Source organism: Dermochelys coriacea, chromosome 11 (genome assembly GCF_009764565.3).
Source record: "Dermochelys coriacea isolate rDerCor1 chromosome 11, rDerCor1.pri.v4, whole genome shotgun sequence".
NCBI classification, from domain to species: Eukaryota; Metazoa; Chordata; order Testudines; family Dermochelyidae; genus Dermochelys; species Dermochelys coriacea.
The window spans coordinates 9,528,788-9,554,317 of record NC_050078.2 but is presented as its reverse complement, the minus strand read 5'-3'; the positions used below and the strand labels follow the sequence as shown (position 1 = coordinate 9,554,317).

Sequence of the window (25,530 nt, the reverse complement as noted above, 5' to 3'; positions counted from 1 at the left end):
CTTGGTGGTATTCAATGGAAACACCCTGCAGGGCAGGAAGGAACTGTAAGGCTTTATTACTGTAACTACGAGCAGCTCTTTAAGCCTGGAAAATAAATAGTGTCCATGTAAAAATACATTGTAAGCATAACTGCTAAATGTTTAGTTTCAACAGTGCTTCCTTGCTGTGTGTTAGAAATGTGTCTGTCTCATATGGTAATTTTCTGTTTAAATGAAAAATCTGTAACATTTACTGCAAGGATCCTTTTTAGAATGCAAACTATTCTAACTCTTAGAACAGATAAACTGATGGATGCTTTTACCTTTTTGTCTTCTTTCTAGGCAGCACAAATAGTCCTGATTTCACTGTTTGAACTGAACACTCCTGAGTTTACCATGTTACTTGGTGCCTTGCCAAAAACATTCCAAGACGGTGCTACCAAGCTCCTACACAACCATCTCAAGAACTCCAGTAACACTAGTGTGGTGAGATGCTTATGCAGCTAATATCAATAGAAAAGAGGAGAGTTGCAGAAGACAACAATTCACTGATGAACAGCTGTTTCAGATGTTCAGTAACATGCCTGTAGTCCTACTAGCAGCATTATGCCACAGTAGATTTAATGAAGTTCACTTTCTCTTGGAAATGAAATGTCTGTTTGACATTTTGTTGAAGTGACCATTAAAACAACTCTGCTAGCTCTGTTCAGGTTTGATCTATATGCAGCCAGCATAAAGACTAAGTGACTTTGATCTGTGTGCAGCCAACATAGAGACTAAGTGACTTAGAAGCGTATGAAAGTCAATGGGACTTGTGCTCCTAAGTTACTGAGCTGCTTTTGAAAATCCCACTGGAAGTATTTATCTTGAGCTTTTAGCTAAGATCAAGGGCCTGATCCTGCAAACTCTCTGTGCTCAGCACTGCCATTGAAATCTGTTTAATATCTTATGTTCTTCATCAGGGAACTAGAACTTTGATTCAGTAGGTCTTTTCCATCTCTAACCAGTGCTCCGCTACTTTGATTCTTCATGAAGCCTTTAAATAGTTTTATTCTATTGAAAGAAAAAGTAGGGAATTTTTTGGTAAATCTCGAAATTCTTTTTTTTCCTCAGTTCAGCATTTATCAGAATAGTTTTTGCTGCAGTTCCTCTTGACTGTAACAACTTATTTGTACAGAAATCCTGTGTAAATCAGATAGCGTCAAATCCTGCAGTCTTTGCACATTCATTACGTTCAGTGGGAGTCTTGCCTGAGCAAGAACTGCAGGATCAGACCCACAGGAAAAAGGTGCTGCATGCCGCTGTGCTCTTGGTGGTGTTCTCTAGTGCCTTGCACCTTGTGTGTATAATGCTACCCAATCAGAATGGAAATTTTTTTACACATGTTGCAATGGCGTAAATTACTCTGCTTTTGTTTACACCATCACTTAATTTTATTGAAATCCATTATTGTAGATAACACAGAGCATAATAGCACCAACTAAAATCAGAACAGGACTAATCGTGTCCTGATTTTCACCCATCAAGTTTGCCTAGTGTAAATGAAAGCATAATTTGGGCCCATTTTATTTTTGTCTCTGTCTGTTGTGTATACTAACATTTCCCTAATCCTCTTCTTCCTGCTTCTCTATTAGGGTTCTCCTAGCAATACTATTGGTCGGACACCTTCACGGCATTCTAGCAGCAGGACCAGCCCCTTAACTTCCCCTACCAACTGTTCCCATGGTGGACTGTCTCCAAGGTAATGCAACAGTTTAATTAAAGTACTTACAGCATCTTCAAGTATTTCAATATTAAATGTGCATCTCTAAAATTTAACTCTTCAAATAAGATGATTAAAACCAAGAATATTATATGGTAGATTTGTTTAATTCAGCAGAGTTTGACAAATGCATACACAAAGCATAATAATGCATGGTGAGTATTTGACTTTTATATATGTGACAGTGGAACTGGAACATAAGTTTTAATATGTACTTAAAACGTTGCATTTTCCTTCACAACCATCCCCTCCACAGAATCACACATCTGTGTTCAAAGTTCAAGTCTAATAGCTAGAGATAGATTCAAACCACACTATTTGAACCTGGGTCCTAGTTTGGTTTTCAGACACCCTCAAAGAGTTGGTGTGTTTATACTCAGGATTTTGGTTTGAACCCATCTCTACTAGGACAGCGCTTGCTGCTTGAACAGTATGCCTGGCTATATGGTACGTTGTCTAGAAGGATGTGATTCCATTAAGAAAGACTGAATTCTGGAAGTCCAGTATTGTGCTGATGGAGTCAGGCACTTGGGAAGGAGGCAGGATGGGGAGGGGGTTGAAGGAGGGTGCTCAGCCATGGAAGAGCATGAATGTTGCTGCTAGGCTCTGTGTATAAAAACTTTAAAAGTGCAAGAGTGGAACAGTGTTAATTCATAATGTAGTGAAGTCAAAGCCATTGTAACCTACTGCTGTGCTATTAAGTGTCTTCATGGAGATATAACGACAACTGTCCTGATCCTGTAGCATGCTCCAGGGTTTTTGTTACCAGATCCCAGAAGGATATTAGAGTAGAGGAGATATAGATTCAAACAGAATGGTGTGTTGTAATTCTCCATTTTTTTGCTTCACACATCCTGATGCTAGGCTGGGCACATTTTTGGTTCCCATAAGTGCTGTCACAAGAAGTCCTTCTGTTGCTGAGTCCCCTTATGACAAGAGTCATGTGATGAGTTAATCTTACAGGTACTAGGGTAGTTTTGCCATCCAGATCCAAGCAACATCTCAAGAAAATGCGTACTCCGAAGGCCAAAAGTTTCAGGGTATCTAAACACATTTTCACATCCCTAAATCTTCTTCACTACAGAGCTAGCCTTAGAGCTTGCAAGACTAGATTGAATCATCAACTGTGGGGTTAAGGATGGGAAGAGTTTTTTTCAACCTGGAATTTTCACTAATAAAAGTACTAGGATTTCACTTCAGACAGACAATCCCAATAGCAGTGCTTCCTCTTCTCCTTGCTGGGATGTTAAGATTTTGAATCGCTGGCATGGGAAATTATAGGCAAAGATCTTTGTGTCTATGTGGTTCAAAATGCAAAGTCACTGGTAGTACTTGCATGCAGCAGCTAGTTTTAAATCCATGACATTTTGCTATGTCTGTTTTGGTTTTGGTCTTTATAAAACAGCCGATGTTCACCATATCATTTATTGCCATTTAGTTTGTCTTTTTGTTTGCATCTGTTGGTACTTGCCTTGTTACGTCTCCTAATTTCAGATCCTCTTACATGATTTTATAGAAATGGTGCTTCACTATTTCCAGGGCCTCAAAATGTCCATTTCCCTGGGTTTCAAGTTCAGTATCTGTAGATGTTTTTTCATCTACCATGTTCTCTAGGTACAGCTAGAGAGGACATATGATTTTGGAAGACACACTTCTGTATCAGAAAGCAGTTCCTGTCTCTATGTAGAATTCTGGAGGCCTTTTCCTTTGGAACAGTAATTCCTTCAAATTTTCATATAGATCTTGGAAACACGGAGAGTAAGAACTTTGATTCATTTTAAAATAATCGTGCTTAATTTCCTTATTTTATTTAGCTATCCAAGACCAACATTTAAATGAGAAGTGGAAAAAGAAATTGCCTTAGAAGCCATTTTAAAATCTGTAGAACAAGAGTGATTTTAGCTGTAGCTGGAAGGGTACATTTGCTACTTATTTAAAAAAAAAAGGTTTGGAAAAAGTGCTAACAGATTATGGAAAGTGATTATGACTCATTATACCAGCATGAATGGCACTGGTATAGTTATCATTGTATCTCTGATATAACCTCTAAATTTTAGAAGATTAAAACTGTCCTTTGATTTGAAATTCGGCAAAGTTTTTCAATAAAAAAGCTTGAGCCATTTGTGTAGAAAATATTCAAAGTGAAGGATTTCCACTATTCCCACACATCCCTATAGTTTAAAAATATGTTTGTCTCTAAAGGGTAAGGTTTACGTTTTCAAAGGATTGCACCTCAGTTACATATGCAGTTTGCCATTGCTTCACCTGCCGTTCCATTCACCTGCGTGTGTGTGTGTGCATCTTTCATGCATATTCTGCATATTTCTCATTCGCAGCTTAAGTGCAACTACTTGAAATATTAGCCTCAATTCCTGCCAGCAGCTTTGATTTTGAAAATTACATTTGGATTTGACCTGAAAATGTAGATTTCTAGGCATATGTACGTCCAAGGAGCTAGCAATCCCATTTGCACATGCCAATTGGATAACTGTGGTTCCTTTGAAAACAACAAGAAGTCCGGTGGCACCTTAAAGACTAGCAGATTTATTTGGGCATAAGCTTTTGTGGGTAAAAAACCACTTCAGATGCATCTGAAGTGGTTTTTTACCCACAAAAGCTTATGCCCAAATAAATCTGCTAGTCTTTAAGGTGCCACCAGACTCTTTGTTATTTTTGTGGATACAGACTAACACGGCTACCCCCTGATACTTGACACCATGTGATTCCTATGGAGGCACTTAAGTTTCAGTGAGCACAATTGCTATGCCCAGATCTGGAGATCTTGCCCCTAATGCTTATGTTCTATGATCCAGGTCCTCAGCTGACTCTGCTTGGCTCCACTGAAACCAGTGGCCCTATATGTGTAAACAGTGTGCAAGTCCTTGTTCTTGCATGAAATTACTGGCTTTTGCCATTTCTCATATTGTTGCCTTCACAATTAAATTCCGTGATTCTCTTCATGTTCAGGCCATTTGGATTGAGCTGTAAAATTATGACTGCACTAAATTTTGCTGATACCAACAGCTAACGTTTTGAACCAGGCGAAACTGAGTGTGCAAATACCCCCTTCAGTTTGGAAGACACTTTGCTTACAAAGTGCTTCTGGCTTTTGCTCTTGATTTCATTAAATCCAGCCAGTTCTGCTTCAGATTCACTAGAGAATATCTACTGCATTAGTGAGCTGCTTTCCTGTATTTGTATCAGTATGGGGATTTTTTTTCTTGCTTTCTATGGTTTTTAGTTTAAAAAAATATTTTGAGTAATATAAGAAACAATCAAAATGTGGAAACTAGAGAGAAAGCACATGTATGAACATGAAGAAAGAACAACTCCTGAGTGAATCAAATGTGACCCTGAAATGAATGGTTTGCCATTATATTGAATGAGGAATGGCTTTTGAGATTTAGTAAATAATGTAATGTAATAAAAAGGAGTATTGGGGCTCTAATTTCCCAGTATAGAGAGTACCACTCCAATTTGGAAACTATCTTCTATCAGCCAAGATGTTGCATGTTGATTTTAAATTTGCCTGTGGAGTTCCTTAATTATGTTGCGGGAATAAGATTAAATGAATGGGTTAAATTCTGTCCCAATTTGCAACTCAAAAGCCCATAAAGTTAAGTAGGGGTGCATGAGTATAAATGATGGGAGAATTTAGCCCACCATTTGTATAGCATGTGCTCATGTTGATTTGTTTACAATGTTAAGTGTTGATTAAATGCAGTATCGTATTTAGAATACTTACAGTATGAAAATACCAAATTCCACCCTAGAAAAATAATCTGCACAGGAAATAATTCAACAACAACAACAAAAAAATCAAAATGAAAGGGAATTGTATTTAGTTACAGTGGATTTAAATGTCTGCCCTACTATAAAATTGTGAGAATTGGGAAATACAAGAAATTTAGGGCTTGTCTACCTATACAGCACTGCAGCTGCGCACCTGTAGTCCTTAGTGAAGACGCTGCCTGCGCCTACAGGAGAACTTCGCCTGTCAGTGTGGGTACCACCTTCCCAAGAGGCAGTAGCTATGTCAATAAGAGAAGCCCTACCATTGACTAGTGCTGTCTACACCAGGAGTTTGGATTTTCTTCACCCTGAGCAACGTAGTTATACTGACATAAGTCTGTAATATAGATCAAGCCTCAGCATGTTTCCTTTGCAAAAAGACGTTTTCACAACTTCAGCATTAGGTGAGGGGAAGAATTGAAATGATCTTAACAGAGTAACTGAGGTTATACAGTAAGAATAAGCTTGTATTATCCAGCAATGCATCTTACAGGTAGGTGAGATTGGAGATATGGAATTTTATGATCGTAATTTTTTTTTTTGTAAAGCAACATTCTTGCAAACTACTGCATTTCTGTAACACCTTTTGCTTGATTTCTGGCTAATGAATGTCCTGACACTGCTCTTCAAATGGGTTTTCGAATGGCACTGCTGTTTTGTGCACTAGAAAGATTTCTGACTTGTATCTGTTTCCAGTCTTGTAGCATCTTTCACTTATTTGTACATGAATGTGACCTTTTTAGATACAATGAACTCAAACTTAATAGAAACAAAGTGGCACACTGAATACTCCCAACAGCTCAAGAACAGAAATCTGGAAACACATGTAAGATGAGAATGAATTGATAGACAGAGAGGCAGACAATCCAACCTGCTTGCCAGGAATAGGTTTTTTAGCAGATTTGGAGAAGGGCTGGTTTAAAGGGGATACTACAAAATCAGAGACCTGTATGTCAAAGATGCAAGTTAGTGCTTCTAATTACTCATTCTGCCTTGACACAAGCAATTTGTTCCTGCTCTCAGGCATTTGACATGCTCATTGAATGTTGGCTCTAGTTTAATCATTGTCCAGTTGAAAGCGGGTTTTTAAAAAAATAAAATAAAAATAAATCTGTTTGCTCTATCTTATAATTATATGGCCATTATGCAGACATATCACAAAAGAAACATGCAGAATGATTTGAATTAAAACCCAGTGTCTAAGCCAGGGATTGGCCCAGTAGAAAGGAGAGTGACGGAGGATATGTCTACACAGCAAAGAAAAATCCATGGCTGGCCTGTGCCAGTCCGCTCAGGCTTGTGGGCTGCAGGCTGTGGGGCTGTTTCATTGCTATATAGACTTCCAGGCTGGAGCTGGAGCCCTGGGATCCCCCACCCCACAGCGTCCTAGAGCCCAGGCTCCAGCCCGAGCCCGGAAGTCTACACAATGAATAGCCCCACAGCCCCAGTCCGTGAGCCTGAGTTGACTGGCATGGGCCAGCTGCAGGTTTTTCTTTGATGTGTAGACGTGCCCTATCTGACCTGCACAGGTTCTGGAACACCGGCTACAGGGCAGGCTTACCTACCCCAGGAGGAAATTCAAGTCTGCAGTGATGAGTCAGTGTCAAAGATAATCTCTGTATTAAGGGAGTGTCGCAGAAACTCATTAAATGAGCTTCGTGTTTCTCCCATGCCTAGCAGCTCACTGTTCTGGTCTTCCTATTTCTGGGACCACAGTCATCCTAGAGCTGGTTTACCCCCAAGAAGAGGGAATAGTAGATTCTAACCAGAAGGTTACCCTTCCTTCAATAGGCTACTTTAACGGTACCACCATCCTGACTGCTGGATTGACCCTTCAAACTAGAAAGCTCTCTGATTTATCAGGCGCTTTCCCCATGCAATTTTGCAGTTTTGCCTCAACTATAGCCTGGAGGGATCCCTGTATGAGTGAGAGGACAGTTGAGTCTCCATGGCCGATTCAGTCCTATATATCTCTGCTGAGGTTGTCAAGAATGATAATTGTGATTATTCTTTTTAGTATTTTCTTCTGGTATCAGGATTGTGACCACAAACTCGTGATATATGCCACACCAAGAACCATCAAGAAATGCTTTTCATTTATTGCTGAACTGGGTTCAGTTTGAGCCTATGACCCAGAAGTTGTGTCCATTTTTGCTTGATTATAAAACAAGTGGGGTAGCTCAAGAACTGTCATAGGACCAAATCCCGAAGTTCTTAAACTAAACACCCACTGATGTCAATGGGAATTTTGCCTGTATAGACTGCAGGATTTCACTATATGCAGCTGTGTGCATGCACACACAACCAGATATTACAAGCCACACAGTACACCTGTGGATCTGTGATTAGAATCAAACCCCTTTAACAGGTTTTCTTCCCCTTGCTCTTTTCCGGGTAAATTCCGTTGTCTAAAAACATCTGCTCAAAGGTTGAATCCAGCACATGTACAGAGCATAGTTCACTTACAGTATTTTAGGAATTGTGTTTAAAAGCTATATCCATTGTCTGAAATATATTAAATAAAAGAGGCTGGGACTGGCCTGTTTTAAATTATATTAATAACAGCAACAATAAACATCTAAACCAACACTAAAGGCCAAAGCAATGACCTGAAGGAGACCGATGGAGTATTCTTGTCTCATTTTGTTTCTGTTAAACTTTTCTTCTTTCTTTCTTTCTTTCTTTCTTTCTTTCTTTCGTTCATGAGAACACTAAGCCACTCAGATTATAGTTTCTTTTTTTTTTCTCCCTTTTTTCCTGTTTTCTCTCTTCCCCCCACCCCCTTGTCTGATCACTGCAGTCGTTTCTGGGGTTGGAGTGCAGATGGGCTGTCGAAGCACCCCCCTCCCCTTTCTCAGCCTAACTCCATCCCCACTGCTCCTTCCCACAAGACTTTCAGACGCTCTTACTCGCCCAGGTAACAAGCTACCTGTTAAACCAACTTGTCTGAGGTGTCACAATATTATTTACCTTTCAAATGATGGAATTTTCTCAAAATGGGACAGGATATTTCTGGAGATTTTCATCCAAAGGAGAATAAACTCCAGGCTCTTGGTGGTCTGTGAAGCTCTGTGTGAATGGAACTAGCTAATTTCTCGTCTGCTGGAAATCATAGAGTATTAACTTACAGAGACTGCAGGTGGCATTTCTGTCATTCATTCCTTATACGGGAAAGCGCAGCATTGAAAAAAAGTCTCAGATTGAATCTTCTGGGAAGTCTTTCTCCTGTTATGTTTCATACAGTTTGAATTCCAATGCAGAACTCAGTAATTCTACAGTTTCGGCTGTTCTGATTATATTACATGGTATGCAGTCTTGTTGTGACATTCTGGGCTAGGTCTTCAAACAGAGGCACCTAAATTACCCATGTTAAATATGCATGGATGCACACAAATAGGCACTTGCAAATGCAAGCTGGGATCTCACAGGGCTGTTGAGAGGAATTAATGTCTATAAAGCTCTGTGAAAATGAAGCATGCACATACGACATTGCAGTACTTGCCTGCCCACTAGGATCATAGAGTTTCCCAGGTGGCTGTCTAACGTCATGAAAAAATAATTTATTATTGAATGTCATTGTCACAGGAGGTTTTCAGCAACTGTTTACCACTGCTTAGGATCAGCATTTGCCCATTTTGACCCTTGCTGGCCTCTACCTGTAGAGTGGGCTGAACCAGAATTACAGATCCAAATTTCAGGAAAATTTGGATCCAAATGTTACTCTTTAGGTACATTTCTAATTTAGATTGCTGAGTTTATTTAGGAACATAGGTTCAAACCCTGAAATCTTTCCTCGGGCAAAACTCCCATCGACTGTGCTTATTGTTGACTTTAATGGAAATATTGCCTTAGAGTGGACGGTGTATTTTTTCCTGTAAGCAAGAAATTCCAAACTGGAAACTATTAAACAATGGTGTCAGAGCTTTATTAGGAGACTTTCCTTTAGTGCACATTTTATGCAATGTTGGATAAGCTAAAGATAGTCAAAAAACTAAACATTTTCAAAAGTTCTGGGCCAAGTTACTGAGCTTGCAGGTGGAATTCCATGGTCTGTGTTGTGCTGGAAATCAGACTAGATGATGATAATGATCCCTACTGGACTTGAAATCTGCAAATCTAGGACATTCTCAAAGACAGGTATTTGAAGTTAATGAGCAAAATAGAATTGTTTTTTCTTTAGAATCTACTTAAATATATAGAGATCAGTATCAGTAAGATCAATATGATTCTGATTTAGTGCCTGATCCAGTAACATAAAAATCAACTGATTGGTGTAAGTGGGCTTTGGCTCTGGTCCTTCTTGTCTAGCCTAGTACTGAAGGGTTCTTTTTCATTCCACCTCTGATTACCAAACACTAAGATATGCCTATTGGGACAACAAGCTGATAACATTGAGGTATACACCAGCCATAAGCTTGAAAGCGAAAGGAGGAACTGCAAGCAGGTGGAATTACGGGGTGCTGCTTAAGGATGCTAAACTGTTGATTACCTAGCTAATTGTGTCACCAATTAAAAAACACTGTTTTAAGAAAATAAAATACATTTCAAACACCAGAAAAGGAAGCAAGATTGGTAAATTGCCATATTGTGTTTGATTCCGTGGCAGACGGAAAATAATGTTGTGACATCCCTAAAAGCTGCTTATCTCTACTCATCCCTTCTTGTTCATCCTGTGACTTTTCCAGTTTTCTGCATGGATCATTATTTTTTCTGTTGTGGTTGACAGTCTGTTTTTTGGAAGGTATATGTAGATCTATCTTACATTTATTTGTGTTTCCATCATATTACCTACATAGTAAACAAACACGTACTGGAAAATTGATAGATGTGTTTGTTCACATGTAGAGTATTCTTTCATTTAAAATGCAAAACTGTGCCATCCCATTATGGGATCTCTTTCACAGATTCACTGTTGAGATATGAAAATAGGCAGATGGCATGTGAATTTATAAGCCACTGAAGTCTTTAAATTACATAAAATTTTAAATTTGTGCCATAAGGAACACTCCCAACCAGTGTCCCTCACACAGAAATGCTCCTCTTTGTTCAGATCGTGCTTTATTGCTTTGGCATCACAAATTCTTTACTTTGGTCAATTCTTTGGGAGTTGGTTCACTGCAGTATAAATTTTTATTGTTTTAGGTATAAATTCTACCTTCATGTACATGTTGTGTGTATGCATATGTAATGGCAAAATTTGGCCTTTAGTATTTGTCAAACGAGTATTGTTCTTTAAGGGAAGGAGTAGTAATTATAGCAGAAGCCTGGGGAGTCAGGATTCCTGGAGATCTGTTCTTGATTCTGCTTGTTTTTTATTGTGTGACCTTGGGCAAATCACTTAACCACTTGGTGTCTGTTTAGCTGTTTGTGAAATAGGTATAGTAACGCTGAGATGCACTTACCTCATGGAGTGATTTGCTACTCATTTAACCATTTGCAAAACTCTTGCTATCCTTGATGGAAAAGATGATTGAGTGAGCTCAACATAATGTTTTAAAGTTGATATCAACTCAGACTTGTCTGACTCCTGTCTGAGGTCCATCAGGAACCCAAAAAGGCCTCCGGTTTCCATTTGTACATGGTGCAGCCATACATTGCATTTTAGAGCAATTTAAAGCATTATCCATCCTTTGCTAGCCTGAAAGGTCTGCAATTTTATAATTCCTCAAGGTTCATAAGCAGCTTTTGTTTCCAGCTCCCAGCCTGTTAAAGGGTTTCATTTTTTCTTCCAGCCAGACCTTGCCTCAGAGACATTGTTTGTTTAGAGTTCGGGAGTTGTCCTTTGGTTTCTTTGCCAAAACATACGACGTACATTCTGTACTAGTGCTCATGCTTGTGCTGTTGTTTCTGAGTGAATATATTGACAGAGAGCCAGGGATTATATCTATTTCTAATATTCTTTACTCCCAAAGGAATCAAGAGACCTAAATCTTATCCTCCTTCTGAAGATCTTGAATCTCTTCCAGAAGGAATGAGAGGTTCTAGATAATGTTCTACCTTATTCTGTAGAAAGATGGCCTATGTGTCCACAAGTCAAAAGAAGCTTTCCATTTCCTGATTCCTCCACCCTGCGAGGAATTTCTTTGTTTTGTGATAGGATGATGTAGATATTTCACTCTGGGCACCTTCCTCTAAGCCATCATGTCTTCTTCCAAATTGTCCACAAACTGAAACCCACCTGTGCAGACAGGGAGTCCACATCTGCCATTTATTGTCCAGAGAGTTGATGATGCACATGTACCTAAATCCTTTGGTCTATTTGTTCCTTGCTTTCTGAGCCCTTAGGTTCCTCCAGAAAAACTGGATGGTCTCCATGAAAAGCCTTTGTAGGAACTGATTTAGACATTGCTACAAACTCAGCTTCTCCTCCCCTGGGCAGAACAGAGTCTTGCCGATAACTTATTCTTTTTATTTTTGGAGCAGGCAGGAGCTTATGTTTCTTTCCAGTTTTTTTTCCTACACCTTTTATACCTTTTGCCCTTGTATAATAGTCATTTTTCTCCTGAGACTCCAGAGGATTCCATTTCAGATAGCTCCTAAGGGAAGACCAGAGACTCATATATGCCTTACCATGAGTGAAGAATTCCTAGTGGTCTCGTGATGGGTTCAAAAGTCAAGTTTGAGTTAGAGAGTCAATTTTCCCAGTGTCATCTGCAATATTTCCACTAACAGATCATCATACAAGTGTGTTCATTTTTATTATTGTAAGAATTTAAATGAAATAAAGTCAGTCAAGTCCATGTAATCGTCCCTCTCAAGTTAAGCATCTCTTGCACATTTGAATCCATTGACATAGAAGATATTTGACATATTTAACATGAAATTTAAAAGCAAAAATAAAAGTTTCATTTATACCTGCATTAAATCTTTGAATTCTCATATTCATTGTTTTTTGTTTGCTTGTTTTGTTTGTTTTTAACTTAACAATGCCTTTATTTCATTTTGAGGGGTAGGTTTCTGACTATGAAAACTAGTGCACTTACTGTGGAATTTAACTAACAGTGCACCTAATTCTCGTCTCGTTTACACCACTATAACTCCATTGACTTCAATGGAACTGGTCATTAATTACATCTGTGTGAAAAGGAAATTAGGCCCAAAATCTGCCTAGGTTCTGTCCACATTTTGTTACAAGTCACTTTTAGAAATGGAACTCCAACTCATCCCGTTTCGAGCTGGCCATAATGTTATTCAAGGTCAAAAGTTGAATCTAACTTTGGTATGTGACAGCTTACAATATGCATTTGACCTATAGCATGCTGGATTTTGACACGGAGAACCTAAATTCCGATGAAATCTACAGCTCTCTTCGTGGAGTCACAGAGGCAATTGAAAAATTTAGTTTCCGTAGTCAAGAGGATCTGAATGAACCAATCAAGCGTGATGGGAAGAAAGACTGTGACGTAAGTAGGCTATTAATAAGATTCTAAAACACAGTTTGCAAAATCAGCCTTTGGTTTGCTGGCTTGTATTTTAAGTTCCTTTGTCATGATTTGGAATTGTTTCCTTCGTTTTCTTTGCCATAGGAATATATTTCCACATATAATTGTCTTGTCCTAAAATCATGTGGCCAAATTCTATAGACCCTTACTTATGTCAAACTCCATTTGAAATTCACTTATCTTGACTTCAGCGGGAGTTTGGACTGTGTAAGAAATAAATGCTAATATTGGATTTCTCGCCTCAGGATTTCTCAACATGGAACATGTATTAAGGCTTATAGCAGAAAAAGTAAGATACAAATCTTCAAAGTGCATTAATTGTTTCCTCCCAATTTGTAGCTAATTCATATAAAGGTTTCATAGTAACTTATGGTTCAAGTCACAGAATAGTACCTTACACTGCATGTTGGTTCCTGGAGGTCAGTGGAACTACTTGTGATAAAAGGTATTAGTCAGCATGCTTCTTAAGGAGGGCAAAATTGGGACCATTAATGGTTTTAAATGCTTCTGCTAGTTAAACTTCTGCTTCTTATTGGGAAAAAGAGACATTTAGGTTAGCACAATGTCACTCAAGTGTATTTTAAAGCCACATATCTCTGGCCTTTTCGAAGGCCTTTTTTTTTCTTTTTTTTTAAAGTCATCATAACAAATGTTTGGCATTAACTTGTGCTCATCATGCTAAAATTGAGACCTGACCCTTCCTTGCCCCTGGGAGCTGCGGTTTCCTGACATACCTCGTAGAATTTTCAGAGTTGGGCTCTCATTAACCTCAATACAAGTCCTCGTTTTTTCAGTTTCACTTGTTTCTTTTGCAACTTTGTTTGCAAGAATATGTGTACCTGAGCCTGCTTAGTGATCTCTTTCTGGGTTTTGCCAAGTTGCAGGAGTTTGTGCAAATTTAGGAGTACCTAGTATCCTTTTATTTGTTGACTTGTGCTCAAATTTTCACCAATGAAATCTTTTGGGACTGTAATAGGTTCATAATTCATGAAAAGAGACAATATCAATATTTTAATTAATCTTCAGAAAATTAGATTAGATGCAAAATTTATGATGCTTGGTTTTATTTTAGTGGATGTTGGTATTAAATCTAAAAGGCTGCATCTCTGGTGAGATTAAAAGAATAATCTAAAATTCCATTCCTGTTCTGTCTGATCCGTTCAGGTGTCTCGAGATGGTGGAACAGCTGCACCTGCCAGCGATGTACGGGGAAGCAGTGATGTCATGGAAGGAGGAAGGATGGCTCTAGATAACAAAACCTCTCTACTTAATACTCAGCCTCCACGCGCCTTTTCAGGGCCTCGAGCCCGAGATTACAACCCCTACCCTTATTCGGACACAATCAACACCTACGATAAGACTGCCTTAAAAGAGGCCGTGTTTGATGATGATATGGATCAACTTCGGGATGGTTGGTATCAGCTTTTATTATAAATTCTCAAGCTGTTCATTTTGTTCTGTATTTTACATTTACGTGTTTAAATTGTCATGGGACACAACCCTGCAAATGGTTTCTTTATATAAATATACATCATGTTTTATTCAGGTAAGGGTTCAAATGAATACACAGTGACTGCATGAGTAACAGAACTTGCACATGTGTTTATTAGGCAATATTGTCATTTGTTTCAATTCAGTTTCAGCTGTATTGTTTTATTCATAACCTCTTCCGTTGCCGATCCTGTGGCCATTAAAATTAATGCAAATTTTGCTGTTGACTTAATTGGGAGAAGAATTGAACTCCAAAATTGTTATGTGGGAACTCTTTCTATTGTGTGTGTGTGTGTGTGTGTGTAGGATCTCCTAATATGGGGAGTGGGTTTTTTATGTGTGTATATACAGTCATAAACAAAAAGGGTTGTTACAAAATAATTTAGATTGAAAACGGGTATCAATGGATTCTAATTGGCAACCAGAAAGGGTATAATATTGTCTAGAAGTAATGCTTCATTTTCAAACATCTGGTAATGAGCAATTAAGAGATGCAGTCATTTCATTCATGCCCTCTATTCCTTCTTCACTTCCTATCACCCTATCCAAGTTGCTTGAAGTGCGTGAGTAGCCAGGCATAAGTTAGAACAGTCCTAAAGAGATCCTAGAATTTGCATGTTCCTGACTAGAGTCTGTTTCTAACCAGTCTTTTGGGGCTTTGCTTAAAATATGGGGTTGCCATGTGTCCAGTATTACTAGCTTGGATTTGGCACATCCCAATCATAAATCCTGAAAGCACTGGCAGCTGCTTTTTTTTTCCCAGTGAAATTGACCTGTTTTCATTTGTCCTAGAAGTATCCATTGATCATTCCGATTTGGTGGCTGATCTTCTGAAAGAACTGTCCAACCACAATGAACGGGTGGAAGAACGGAAAGGAGCCCTGCTTGAGCTACTGAAGATCACGCGAGAAGATAACCTGGGAGTTTGGGAGGAACATTTCAAAACCATTTTGCTCTTGCTGCTAGAAACCCTTGGAGACAAAGATGTAAGATTCTGGTGTTATATTTAACTCTCTTGTACATCATTTATTCTTATATGACAGTTTGTCCATGTTGGTTCGGTTATATCCATTGCATTAGCTTTAGAGTATACTATCTGTATCTGATACACCATCACCTTCTTGCTAGTAGCGCTGTCCGCCCAGTCTCTTTGCATAAGAAGAGGATGTTGACAATCCTTTCATGCTCAATCATCTCACTGATGGATTTTGAGTTGCCTTCAAATGCTTGACTTCTGTTCCCAGAGTATTATGCCAGTAGCAGCCAAAAATAATAATAATAAAAACTGTTTTAATGCAGAAGAATGGCCTAGGCATTAAACAGGCTACAATGGCATACAATAGGAAATACAGATGTAGAACTACTGCAAAAGTTTTAATAGATGATAATTGACAAGAAAGACTATTTATGGTCCAAATTTTCATCACTTAGATCAGTGGTCTCCAAAGTGGGATACGTGCACCCCAGGGGGTGCGCAAAACCATCCCTGGGGGTGCATGGCAGGAGGAGCACCGCCGGCATGGCGGCAGCAGCGCTCCTGGACCTTTGATTCTTTGGCAGCACGCCGGCAGCAGCTCGGCTCCCCCCGCTCCATCTTCGGCGGCACCCCTTCTTTTTCTTTTTTTTTTTCCCTAGAGCTGGCCCTGGGGGTGCGTGATCCAAAAGTTTGGAGACCACTGACTTAGATGACTTCAGTCCCTAATTATGCTCACAAATTAGTGCCATAGTCATCTAAGTGATATTGATTACATTTGTAAATAATTATGGATATACACTTGTTCACAGGGTTGGGGGTGTTTTTATCCTGGTTCAGTACCACTGTATGCTTGTTGTGTTCAATAAGAAAACATTTGAAGTCCTTTTGAATTTGTTCCCCATTTGCAAAATGAAAATATAATTCTGAAGCAGAGTAGATGTTTACATTTTGACAATTATTAATTTACACGTCACCATCTGTAGTGTCAGCTCTTGTTGTCATACATCTATCAGAAGATATGGTGATCTAAGCTGAGGAAAACTAAATTGTGTTAGTATGTTAATCGTACAGGTGAATAGCAAAGAATCAGGATGTACTTAAAAGGTTCAGTTTGGAATTAGTCCTCTGCTCAAATTATAGTCACTGTTTGCAATGGCTGCAATCCAAAAACTTGGTACAACAGTTCTATAACTCAAGCGGTTGTTCTAGTATTCCCACTAATAATGATCTTTTGCTGTAAAGGGTCAGTGCATAAATCAGAGGTGTGGCTGTGTTAGCTGAATGCTTAGAGCCAGGAAAGTAATTTCCATAAAAGCTACAAAAACACGAAGTAGATTCATTGCATCTTTATATGAAACGCTGTTTTGAACTGTCACTTTAAAGATGGATAGTGTGAAATCTGCAGAACTCAGTAAAGCAGGAAAGTAAAAACAAATATAATCTGAGCTTCATTATCAGCTCCCCGTGATACGGGTTTACTGCTTTTCACCATTAATTTATATTTCGCTGGAGTAAGATATTGGATTTAGCAAATGTTATATATTTGTTCTGGTTCTTTCTCCATCAGTGAGAATGCACTTGTCTATATGAATCTTTGTACAGTGGGGAGAGCTCTGAACCAATTGTGCTCTCAGTTGCATTGATTTTAATCCCTAGTCACTTCACTGGAATTTGTGGAGTGACTCGTGACTTATATTTGTATAACTGCCAGCAGAATATGGCCAACATTATCATTTTGAAGTTAAATTATTTTGTTTCCAACTTGTATTTCTCTTTTGTTAAGCATTCAATAAGAGCCCTGGCATTAAGAGTATTGCGGGAGATCTTAAGAAATCAGCCAGCAAGGTTTAAAAACTACGCAGAGCTAACCATCATGAAAACACTGGAAGCACATAAGGATTCCCACAAAGAGGTAAGCGATCCATGCTATTTTAACTCTTAAAATAGAATAGGCACTGATCAAAAAAATGGGAAACAACATCCTCAGGGGTTATGAAGTAAACAGATTTGACCTATCTTGACCAAAAAACCCCAAACCCTTAATATTAAAGGTTTCTTAGTGTAGACAGCTTTTTAGCTGATTCTTGCTGCAATGGAAAGAAAAACTCTGGGACCCGGGACAGCACATCAACTGGATATGGAACTATATTGTATGTAGAAAAGGAGTACTTGTGGCACCTTAGAGACTCTAAGGTGCCACAAGTACTCCTTTTCTTTTTGCGAATACAGACTAACATGGCTGCTACTCTGAAACCTATATTGTATGTGGAGGCCAATTCCTGCAATCAGATTTACCTAATGGTAAAATCCTCATTAATATCAATGGCAGGATATGGCTCTATGGCAGGAAAGACATGCTCTTGATTACTTTGAAGAGCATGCTAACGGCAAAATCCAGCCTGTGTCTATGCAGATTTCTAAGGACAGGGAAGGCAATAGTGAATGCACAGTCAGTGCACAAGCAACAATTCTACATGATGGGGAGGGAAAGATGAACTTGGACCACAGCGTGGAAGAACTGGTGAATGGACAGCAAAAAATGGGCAAAGAGGGCATGACATAGAGGGGGAAGTCGCGAAGAGAACTGGTGAGTACACATTCAGCCATGCCAACCATGTGCAGAAGTCCCCAACTTCCTCCTGCAGCATCAGGTGTCCCACAGCATCCCAGCCATGCCCGGTGGGAGATTCTAGCATGCAACAGTAGGATCTCTAATAAACTCAATGCACCTGACACCTGTCTGAGGACATACTGCCTTTTGTCAGGATGGTCAGAATTTGGATCTCTGTTGAATTGGTTTATTTATTCTTTTATCTTCCTGCTGCAGCAGGGATCCACTGAACAAAAAAGAAAAAGAAAAAAAAGACCATCACAGTAGAATCCTTAAGGTAACATTTATATATGGGTCACTTGCCATGGCATATTTTCCATGGCAAGTGACGCACATAAAAAGATCATGGCAATTATGCACGTATATTAAACCCCAGAAAGTGACTAATCTGACTTCTCTGTTTCTGTAAGCTACATATTTTCCAATGAGAGCCAAATCCTTCCTGCTAATTCAGACAACTCCTTACTCTGGCAAAACTTCCACTGAAATCAAGGATGATAAGCTTTGCCCTTTGATGCGGCAGAAGGCAAGTGTTGCCCTAAGCTAAAAAGACTTCTACACCTCTACACTATAAGAGCTGTTGGCCATGAGAAAGATCATCGGACAGATAAGGCCTCCATATAGGATCGTGTAACTGCTGCAAAAGTAGGTTTTGTTAGATTCCGTAGAAGGTTGTACTGTCTGTTTAAAACAACAGCAAAAGGACTGACCATATAAGAACTGTCTAAAAAGTAGCAAAGCCACAAACTATTTTAATTAGGGCTGTCAATTAATTGCAGTTAACTCACGCAATTAACTCAAAAAAAATTAATCATGATTAATCACACTTATAACAATACAATACCAATTGAAATGTATTACATATTTTGGATGTTTTTCTACATTTTCAGTATTGATTTCAATTACAACACAAAATACAAAGTGCACAGTGGTCACTTTATATTAATATTATTTTTTATTGCAAATATCTGTACTCTAAAAATGATAAACAAAAGAAATAGTATTTTTCAATTCACCTCATACAAGTACTGTAGTGCAATCTCTTTATCATGAAAGTGTAACTTACAAATCCAGATTTTTTTGGTTACATAATTGCATTCAAAAACAAAACAGTTTAAAACTTTAGAGCCTACAAGTCCACTCAGTCCTACTTCTTATTCTGCCAATCACTAAGACAAACAAGTTTGTTTACGTTGACAAGAGATACTGCTACCTGCTTCTTATTCACAATGTCACCTGAAAGTGAGAACAGGCATTCTCATGGCACTTTTTTGTAGCCGGCGTTGAAAGATATTTACATGCCAGATATGATAAACATTTGTATGCTCTTTCATGCTTCGGCCACCGTTCCAGAGGACATGCTTCCATGCTGATGATGCTCATTAAAAAAATAATGCATCAATTAAATTTGTGACTGTACTCCTTAGGGTAAGAATTGTATGTCTCCTACTCTGTTTTACCCGCATTCTGCAAATATTTCATGTTATAGCAGTCTAGGATGATGACCTAGCACATGTTCATTTTAAGAACACTTTCACAGCAGATTTGACAAAATGCAAAGAAGGTACCGATGTGAGATTTCTAAAAATTGCTACAGCATTTGACCCAAGGTTTAAGAATCTGAAGTGCCATCCAAAATTTGAGAGGGATGAGGTGTGGAGCATGCTTTTAGAAGTTTTAAAAGAGCAACACTCTGATGCGGAAACTACAGAACCCAAACCACCAAAAAAGAAAATGAACCTTCTGTTGGTGGCATCTGACTCAGATGATGAAAATGAACATGCGTTGGTCTTCACTGCTTTGGATCGTTATCAAGCAGAACCCATCATCAGTGTGGAAGCATGTCCTCTGGAATGGTGGTTGAAGCATGAAGGGACATATGAATCTTTAGTGCATCTGGCACGTAAATACCTTGCAACACCAGCTACAACACTGCCATGCAAATGCCTGTTCTCACTTTCATGTGACATTGTAAACAAGAAGCAGGCAGCATTATCTCCTGCAAATTGTAACCAACCTTATTTGTCTGAGTGATTGACTGACCAAGAAGTAGGACTGAGTGGACTTGTAGGCTCTAAAGTTTTACATTGTTTTATTTCTGAATGCAGGGGGTTTTTTTACATAATTTTACATTTGTAAGTTCAATTTTCATGATAAAGAGATTGAACTACAGTACTTGTATGAGGTGAATTGAAAAATAATTTTTTTTTGTTTTTTACAGTGCAAATATTTGTAATAAAAATAAATATAAAGTGAGTACTGCACACTTTGTATTCTGTGTTGTAATTGAAATTATATATTTGAAAATGTAGTAAACAAAAAAAAATTAAAATAAATGGTATTCTATTGTTGTTTAACAGTACGATTAATCACGATTAATTTTTTTAATCGCTTGACAGCCCTAATTTTAATCCTTTAATAAATCAGCATTGTCATACTCTCCAGTCTCAGATTTAAAGTGTTTCCACACTGCTGTCATTTTCTATACAGAGTAATAAGTTGTAATTGTAAATTGGTTTCCTGATAAATCAGTCAGACAAAACATTTTGTTCTGAAGGAGTGCCTTTTATTAGCAGGTTTTTCCTGGTTACATATTTCTCAACTCACCTTGACTCAATGCCCTTGTATTTTTTTCCTTCTGAAACTCCTTCAAAAGTTCACACAAAAATCTGCAATCTCAAGCAGCTCCCTTCTAGCTTTTTTCCTTCAGCTTTAAAGCCCCCCAGGGCATTTCCCTCCATGTGCAATTGACAGATTGTGTTGAAATAAAGTATAATGTTTAAAGTTTTATACTTCACACCCTCGCATTTTTGCCTGTCTGTTGCATGCACTTGCGACGCCAAAGGGCTCTATGGCTTTCATGAGCAGGCATTTCACGAACAAGTCTAGAAATTAACAGGTCATTTCAAGAGTGGAAGAAAGCACAGCCCTTTGGCTAAAGTGCTAGGCTGGGAATGAGGCATTTTCTACAGAAAGAGAAGTGTGGTCACAGATACTTTACCATAGGCAGTTGACAGCCATGCTGTACTCAATATGACCTTGATCTACAGTTTCATGGACAGTACCTTTATTAATAGACTTAGAAAGTAGACAGTATCTATAGACATCTGCAATACAGACCTTTGAATGACTGCTCAGATGCAGGATGCTGCAGACCACATTCCCATAATGTTTAAAGGCAAATAATGGCTGCCCTGTATGGGTGCATTAGGTGGTGTCACTGTGGGTGGACTGGTTAGTGCTGTCAGAAGAGCAGAATGTCCCACTGGGATGTCAGTAGGGTCCTGGCCCATGTGCACCGGCTTCCTGGGTAAAGATACAGCTGGGGAAGTGTTCTAGGTAGCTTTACCTGTACTTTGAGGTTGCTGAATCAGTTAAGTCTGTGAAACATTAACTTAGAGTCCATTTGAATACAGCTCAGTTGGTCAAACTTTCACCCCTGGGCCAGAAGGTCATGAATTCTCGTCCCAGCTCCTACTTGGCACAGAATTTGCAGTGCAGGTCTGGGGGTGGGGTAGGATGTGCTGCACTTTGACACACTCCCAACTCAGTGAGAGGTTAAACTAAAGTTCCTTCTGCCTGTGTTTGCTGGCTGGCTAGGTGAATGTTAAAGATTTGAGGGCACTTTAGGACAGTAACTGAGAGGGAGAGGAGACTATCTCAATGGTCTGACTCATTCCCCCTCTCACTAAAACAGATTGTAGTGTTAAAGGTGATGTGAGTTATTGTTTAGCATGTTTGCCGTGTTACTTTGGAGGTATGTGGAGTATGAAGGTTACCGCACAAAATCAAATACTCTTCTATCCAGTGTGCTGTGTATACCATCCCTTCACTGATCCTAATTGTATTAGGAAGGTGTTAATGCTCATGCATGTGAAGCTCTGACTGCATTGAGAAGAGTCAGACATGGTTCTTGGAGGTTCTCCATAAATTGTGGTCCATGCTGGGATGGTGTTGCTGCATTTCAGTGGTGGCTGGATTGAGCGCTGTGTATATTTTCAGTATCCTTCTACGTATGTAAAGCACTTTGGGGTCTTTAGTAATGGAAGGTGCTATATAAATGGACAGTCTGGTCAGTCTGAACATAAGATCATGTTGTCAGTGCATGAACTGTGTCCTTTTTGTTCCTATATTCCCACAGCCCCCTTAGCAGTGGCTGCCAATTGTCTTAAATTGTTGCCATAATTTTCTGATACGCACATGTGTCCATTAGAGATTAGTTCAGGGCTACCGAAATAGGGGCACAATGCTGGTCTACATTGCTGGTCTTCATTGTATATTTTATACTTGTGCTGAAACTGAACCCTTGTTAACATAAAGGAAAGGCAGGTGCAGTAATTTCAGCTTCCTAGGCATGGGGAAGGAGTGACATTATTGGCAGGCGTGTGAGTGTTGGGCAGGGGTAAAATATACAGCTGTTTAGAATTGTTGCCTGCTTTTGGCTATGGCTTGATCCTGAACTGTTGAAGTTCATGGGAAGTTACTTAGAATCATAGAATATCAGGGTTGGAAGGGACCTCAGGAGGTCATCTAGTCCAACCCCCTGCTCAAAGCAGGACCAATTCCCAATTTCTGCCCCAGATCCCTAAATGGCCCCCTCAAGGATTGAACTCACAACCCTGGATTTAGCAGGCCAATGCTCAAACCACTGAGCTATCCCTCCCCCCATCAGGGTTGGAAGGGACCTCAGGAGATCATCTAGTCCAACCCCCTGCTCAAAGCAGGGCCAATCCTCAATTTTTGCCCCAGATCCCTAAATGGCCCTCTCAAGGATTGAACTCAGAACCCTGGGTTTAGCAGGCCAATGCACAAACCACTGAGCTATCCCTCCCCCGTATAATTGCTCTATGAGTGACTAATCTGAAAAATCCAAGGAGAGAATATATTTGGAATTTTGGGTGGTGAATAATCAATATTGCTCAAGAGAGTGTTATCCTATCACGGTCAGGAGGGACTGATTCAGACCCAAGCTCACCTGAGACGGAGAGGGTTGAGTCATGTTCAAACCTGACCCAACCCTGCCCCTTCCCCCAAAACCTGAGTCGGTGCTGCCACCGCTTCTTGCCCGGGGGCAGGGTGGGCGGGGGGAGAAAGGAGGATGTCGGCCAGGAGCGCATGTATACCCCCACAGTGGAATACAGGTAGGGACCACACATCTTGAAGAACTCCAGCTGCTATCCAAACTCACGCCCTGGACCTTTTGAAGTTCACCTATCAATAGTTGTATTGCTGACTGTCAGTGCCAGAAAGTCATAGAGCTATAAAGAGTGGGGCCAGAGGGACCACCAGATCATATAGTCTGACGTCCTGCATGTCACAGCCACCAACACCACCCAGCACCCACACCCTCAGCCCAACAACTCAAATTAACCCAAGTATTATAGCCCTCAGAAAACTAAACTATTGTGTGCCATAGGCAGAAAACAGGAGGGACTGAGGTGCATCAGTGCCTGAGGCCCCTGCAGTGGGAAGGAATTGAATAAGTGAGATATACCCAGATACCAGCAAATAACCCACACCTTGCGCTGCAGAAAGAGGCAACTCCCCCGCACCTCTACCCCCAAGGTCACTGCCAGTCTGGCCTGGGAGAAAATTCCTTCCCAATCCTGCAAGTCTCATGGTGTGTACGCACACCAGGCAGCCTGATGGTAAAAGTGTCCATGGGAGAATTGTGGAGGCTAGTAAAGCAGATAGCTTGTACTCCTACAAATGTAAAAAACGACATTAACAGAATATTAAGGTTACAAAGTGAAGCTCTCAAAAGTCCTGAAATGACAACTTTAAGGTTTCTTACTCAGCCTTGCCTCTGCCCCCTATATATGTACTACAGTACAGAGCTGCTTCAGTTGTAGCCATAATTATAATGAATGTAACAATAAGATTAGAGAAATTAGGCTTGATTCTCATTTTTACTTTACCCTTCTTTTATACCAGTCTAACTCCATTGACTTAGGTGGAGTCCCTGTTTTTTACACTGGTGTGAAATAATAATTAGACCCATTGCTACTTAATTGTAAAGAAATATTCAGGGCTTGACAAGCAATTGCTTTTAATTTAAATTAGCTTTTAGTGCTCACAGAATGATGTGGGCCATATTATTGTTGTGATTTTTACCACTTTTTGCTTAGAGTTAATGGAAAAGAACCATCTTTCTGTTCCCAATTATTTAAAATTAACTCATTTGTTCCAGTAAATTTTGTGGCATGGTGGCATTTTGATGTAAGGTGCCAGTGTAGATGTAATGATAGAACAATTTGTCCTGCTGGATCAAAATAGGTTGACAGGAACTCTTAAGACACCCTGTCCCCTGCAGTGCCTTTCCAAAGTAACAGTGCGTGTGAGAGAGAGAACAAAATTGGTATTTACTCGCTAAGGCGCCAATTCAGGAAAGCACTTAAGCACATGCTTAAATCCCATTGACATCAATTGGATTTCAGCAGGTTCTTACAGTTAAACGTGTGCTTAAGTGCTTTGCTGAAGTGTGACCTAAATGCAGACACCATTTACTTGATATGCTCTCACAAGACTAGAAATCTTCCACTGACTCTAAACAGAAAATTAATTTTGCAATTTTCCCTTCCCTTCATGGTAGAAATTTAGTTCATGGAGAAGTGACCCGATAAAAATAACCAGCTGCTGTCCAAGTAAATTAGGCCCACCCACTAGGAACCTTTAGGCAATGTTTTAAAAAAGTGGGTGTGTAGGTATAATAAAACTTGCTTCTATACCAGCTAATCTGGCACTTTCTAGTTACGTACAGTATTAGAATGCCACAATTGTAGTCAACATCAATCTTAATGTAAAATGCCAGTTAGAAAAAAATGAAAAAAAAATCAACCTCCATTGTGTGAAAACTCCTAAAGTACAAAAACAGCGGAATTTGTTTTCTAAAAGATGAACAAAAATTAATTCCCACAATTAAGATTTAGTCCAAAGGCAACTTTTCATGCTGATTTTAAATAACAAAAATGATGGATCCTTCGTTGCCATTTTCATGTTTTGTGGAAAATTATAATCCTGTGACTATATTTCTTGAATGAATAATAATGTTAATGATTGTAGATACCTTTCTAACTAAAAAAAATGGGCCCCAATCCTGCAGCATTATATGCATGTAAAACTTAATTGTGCGAATAATGCATGTCTGAGGCCCAAGTCAATGTAATTCTTTGGGAATGTTGTTAAATTCATGACTAGGCATTCAAGCGTCCTCTTAATCCTAGTTGCATTTCCATGCAGGGGAAGGAGCCATCAAAAGTGCCAGCTCCAAGAAGTGAATTGCTTTTAAAGAAAATCTCTCCAAATAGAGATCCCTTGAGAGCTTCTCATTTCATCAGCTCAAGCAGTTTAATTCCTTTTCACCAAAGTCTTAGGCTATGTCTACCCTACATACCTTAGGTCGAGTTACTACGGGGTCTACAGCATGGGGGGTCAACGGGAGAAACTCTCCTGTTGATTTATCTTTCTCTTCTCAATG

General features: G+C 39.4%; 1 protein-coding gene across 41 annotated transcripts in view; it reads left to right on the top strand.

Moving 5' to 3' along the window:
- Window positions 1-25,530, top strand: part of CLASP1 (cytoplasmic linker associated protein 1) — a 290,372-nt gene that overhangs the window by 252,045 nt on the left and 12,797 nt on the right. For 17 of the 41 annotated variants that reach the window (XM_043504920.1, XM_038421081.2, XM_038421077.2 and 14 more), the window contains 7 exons: window positions 322-465; window positions 1,614-1,720; window positions 8,334-8,450; window positions 12,789-12,936; window positions 14,140-14,386; window positions 15,259-15,452; window positions 17,226-17,354. In XM_043504920.1, coding sequence (XP_043360855.1) covers window positions 322-465; window positions 1,614-1,720; window positions 8,334-8,450; window positions 12,789-12,936; window positions 14,140-14,386; window positions 15,259-15,452; window positions 17,226-17,354 — 1,086 coding nt within the window. The remainder of the gene's footprint in view (window positions 1-321; window positions 466-1,613; window positions 1,721-8,333; window positions 8,451-12,788; window positions 12,937-14,139; window positions 14,387-15,258; window positions 15,453-17,225; window positions 17,355-25,530) is intronic. The other 24 variants (XM_038421090.2, XM_038421097.2, XM_043504930.1 and 21 more) reach the window with 3 other exon arrangements.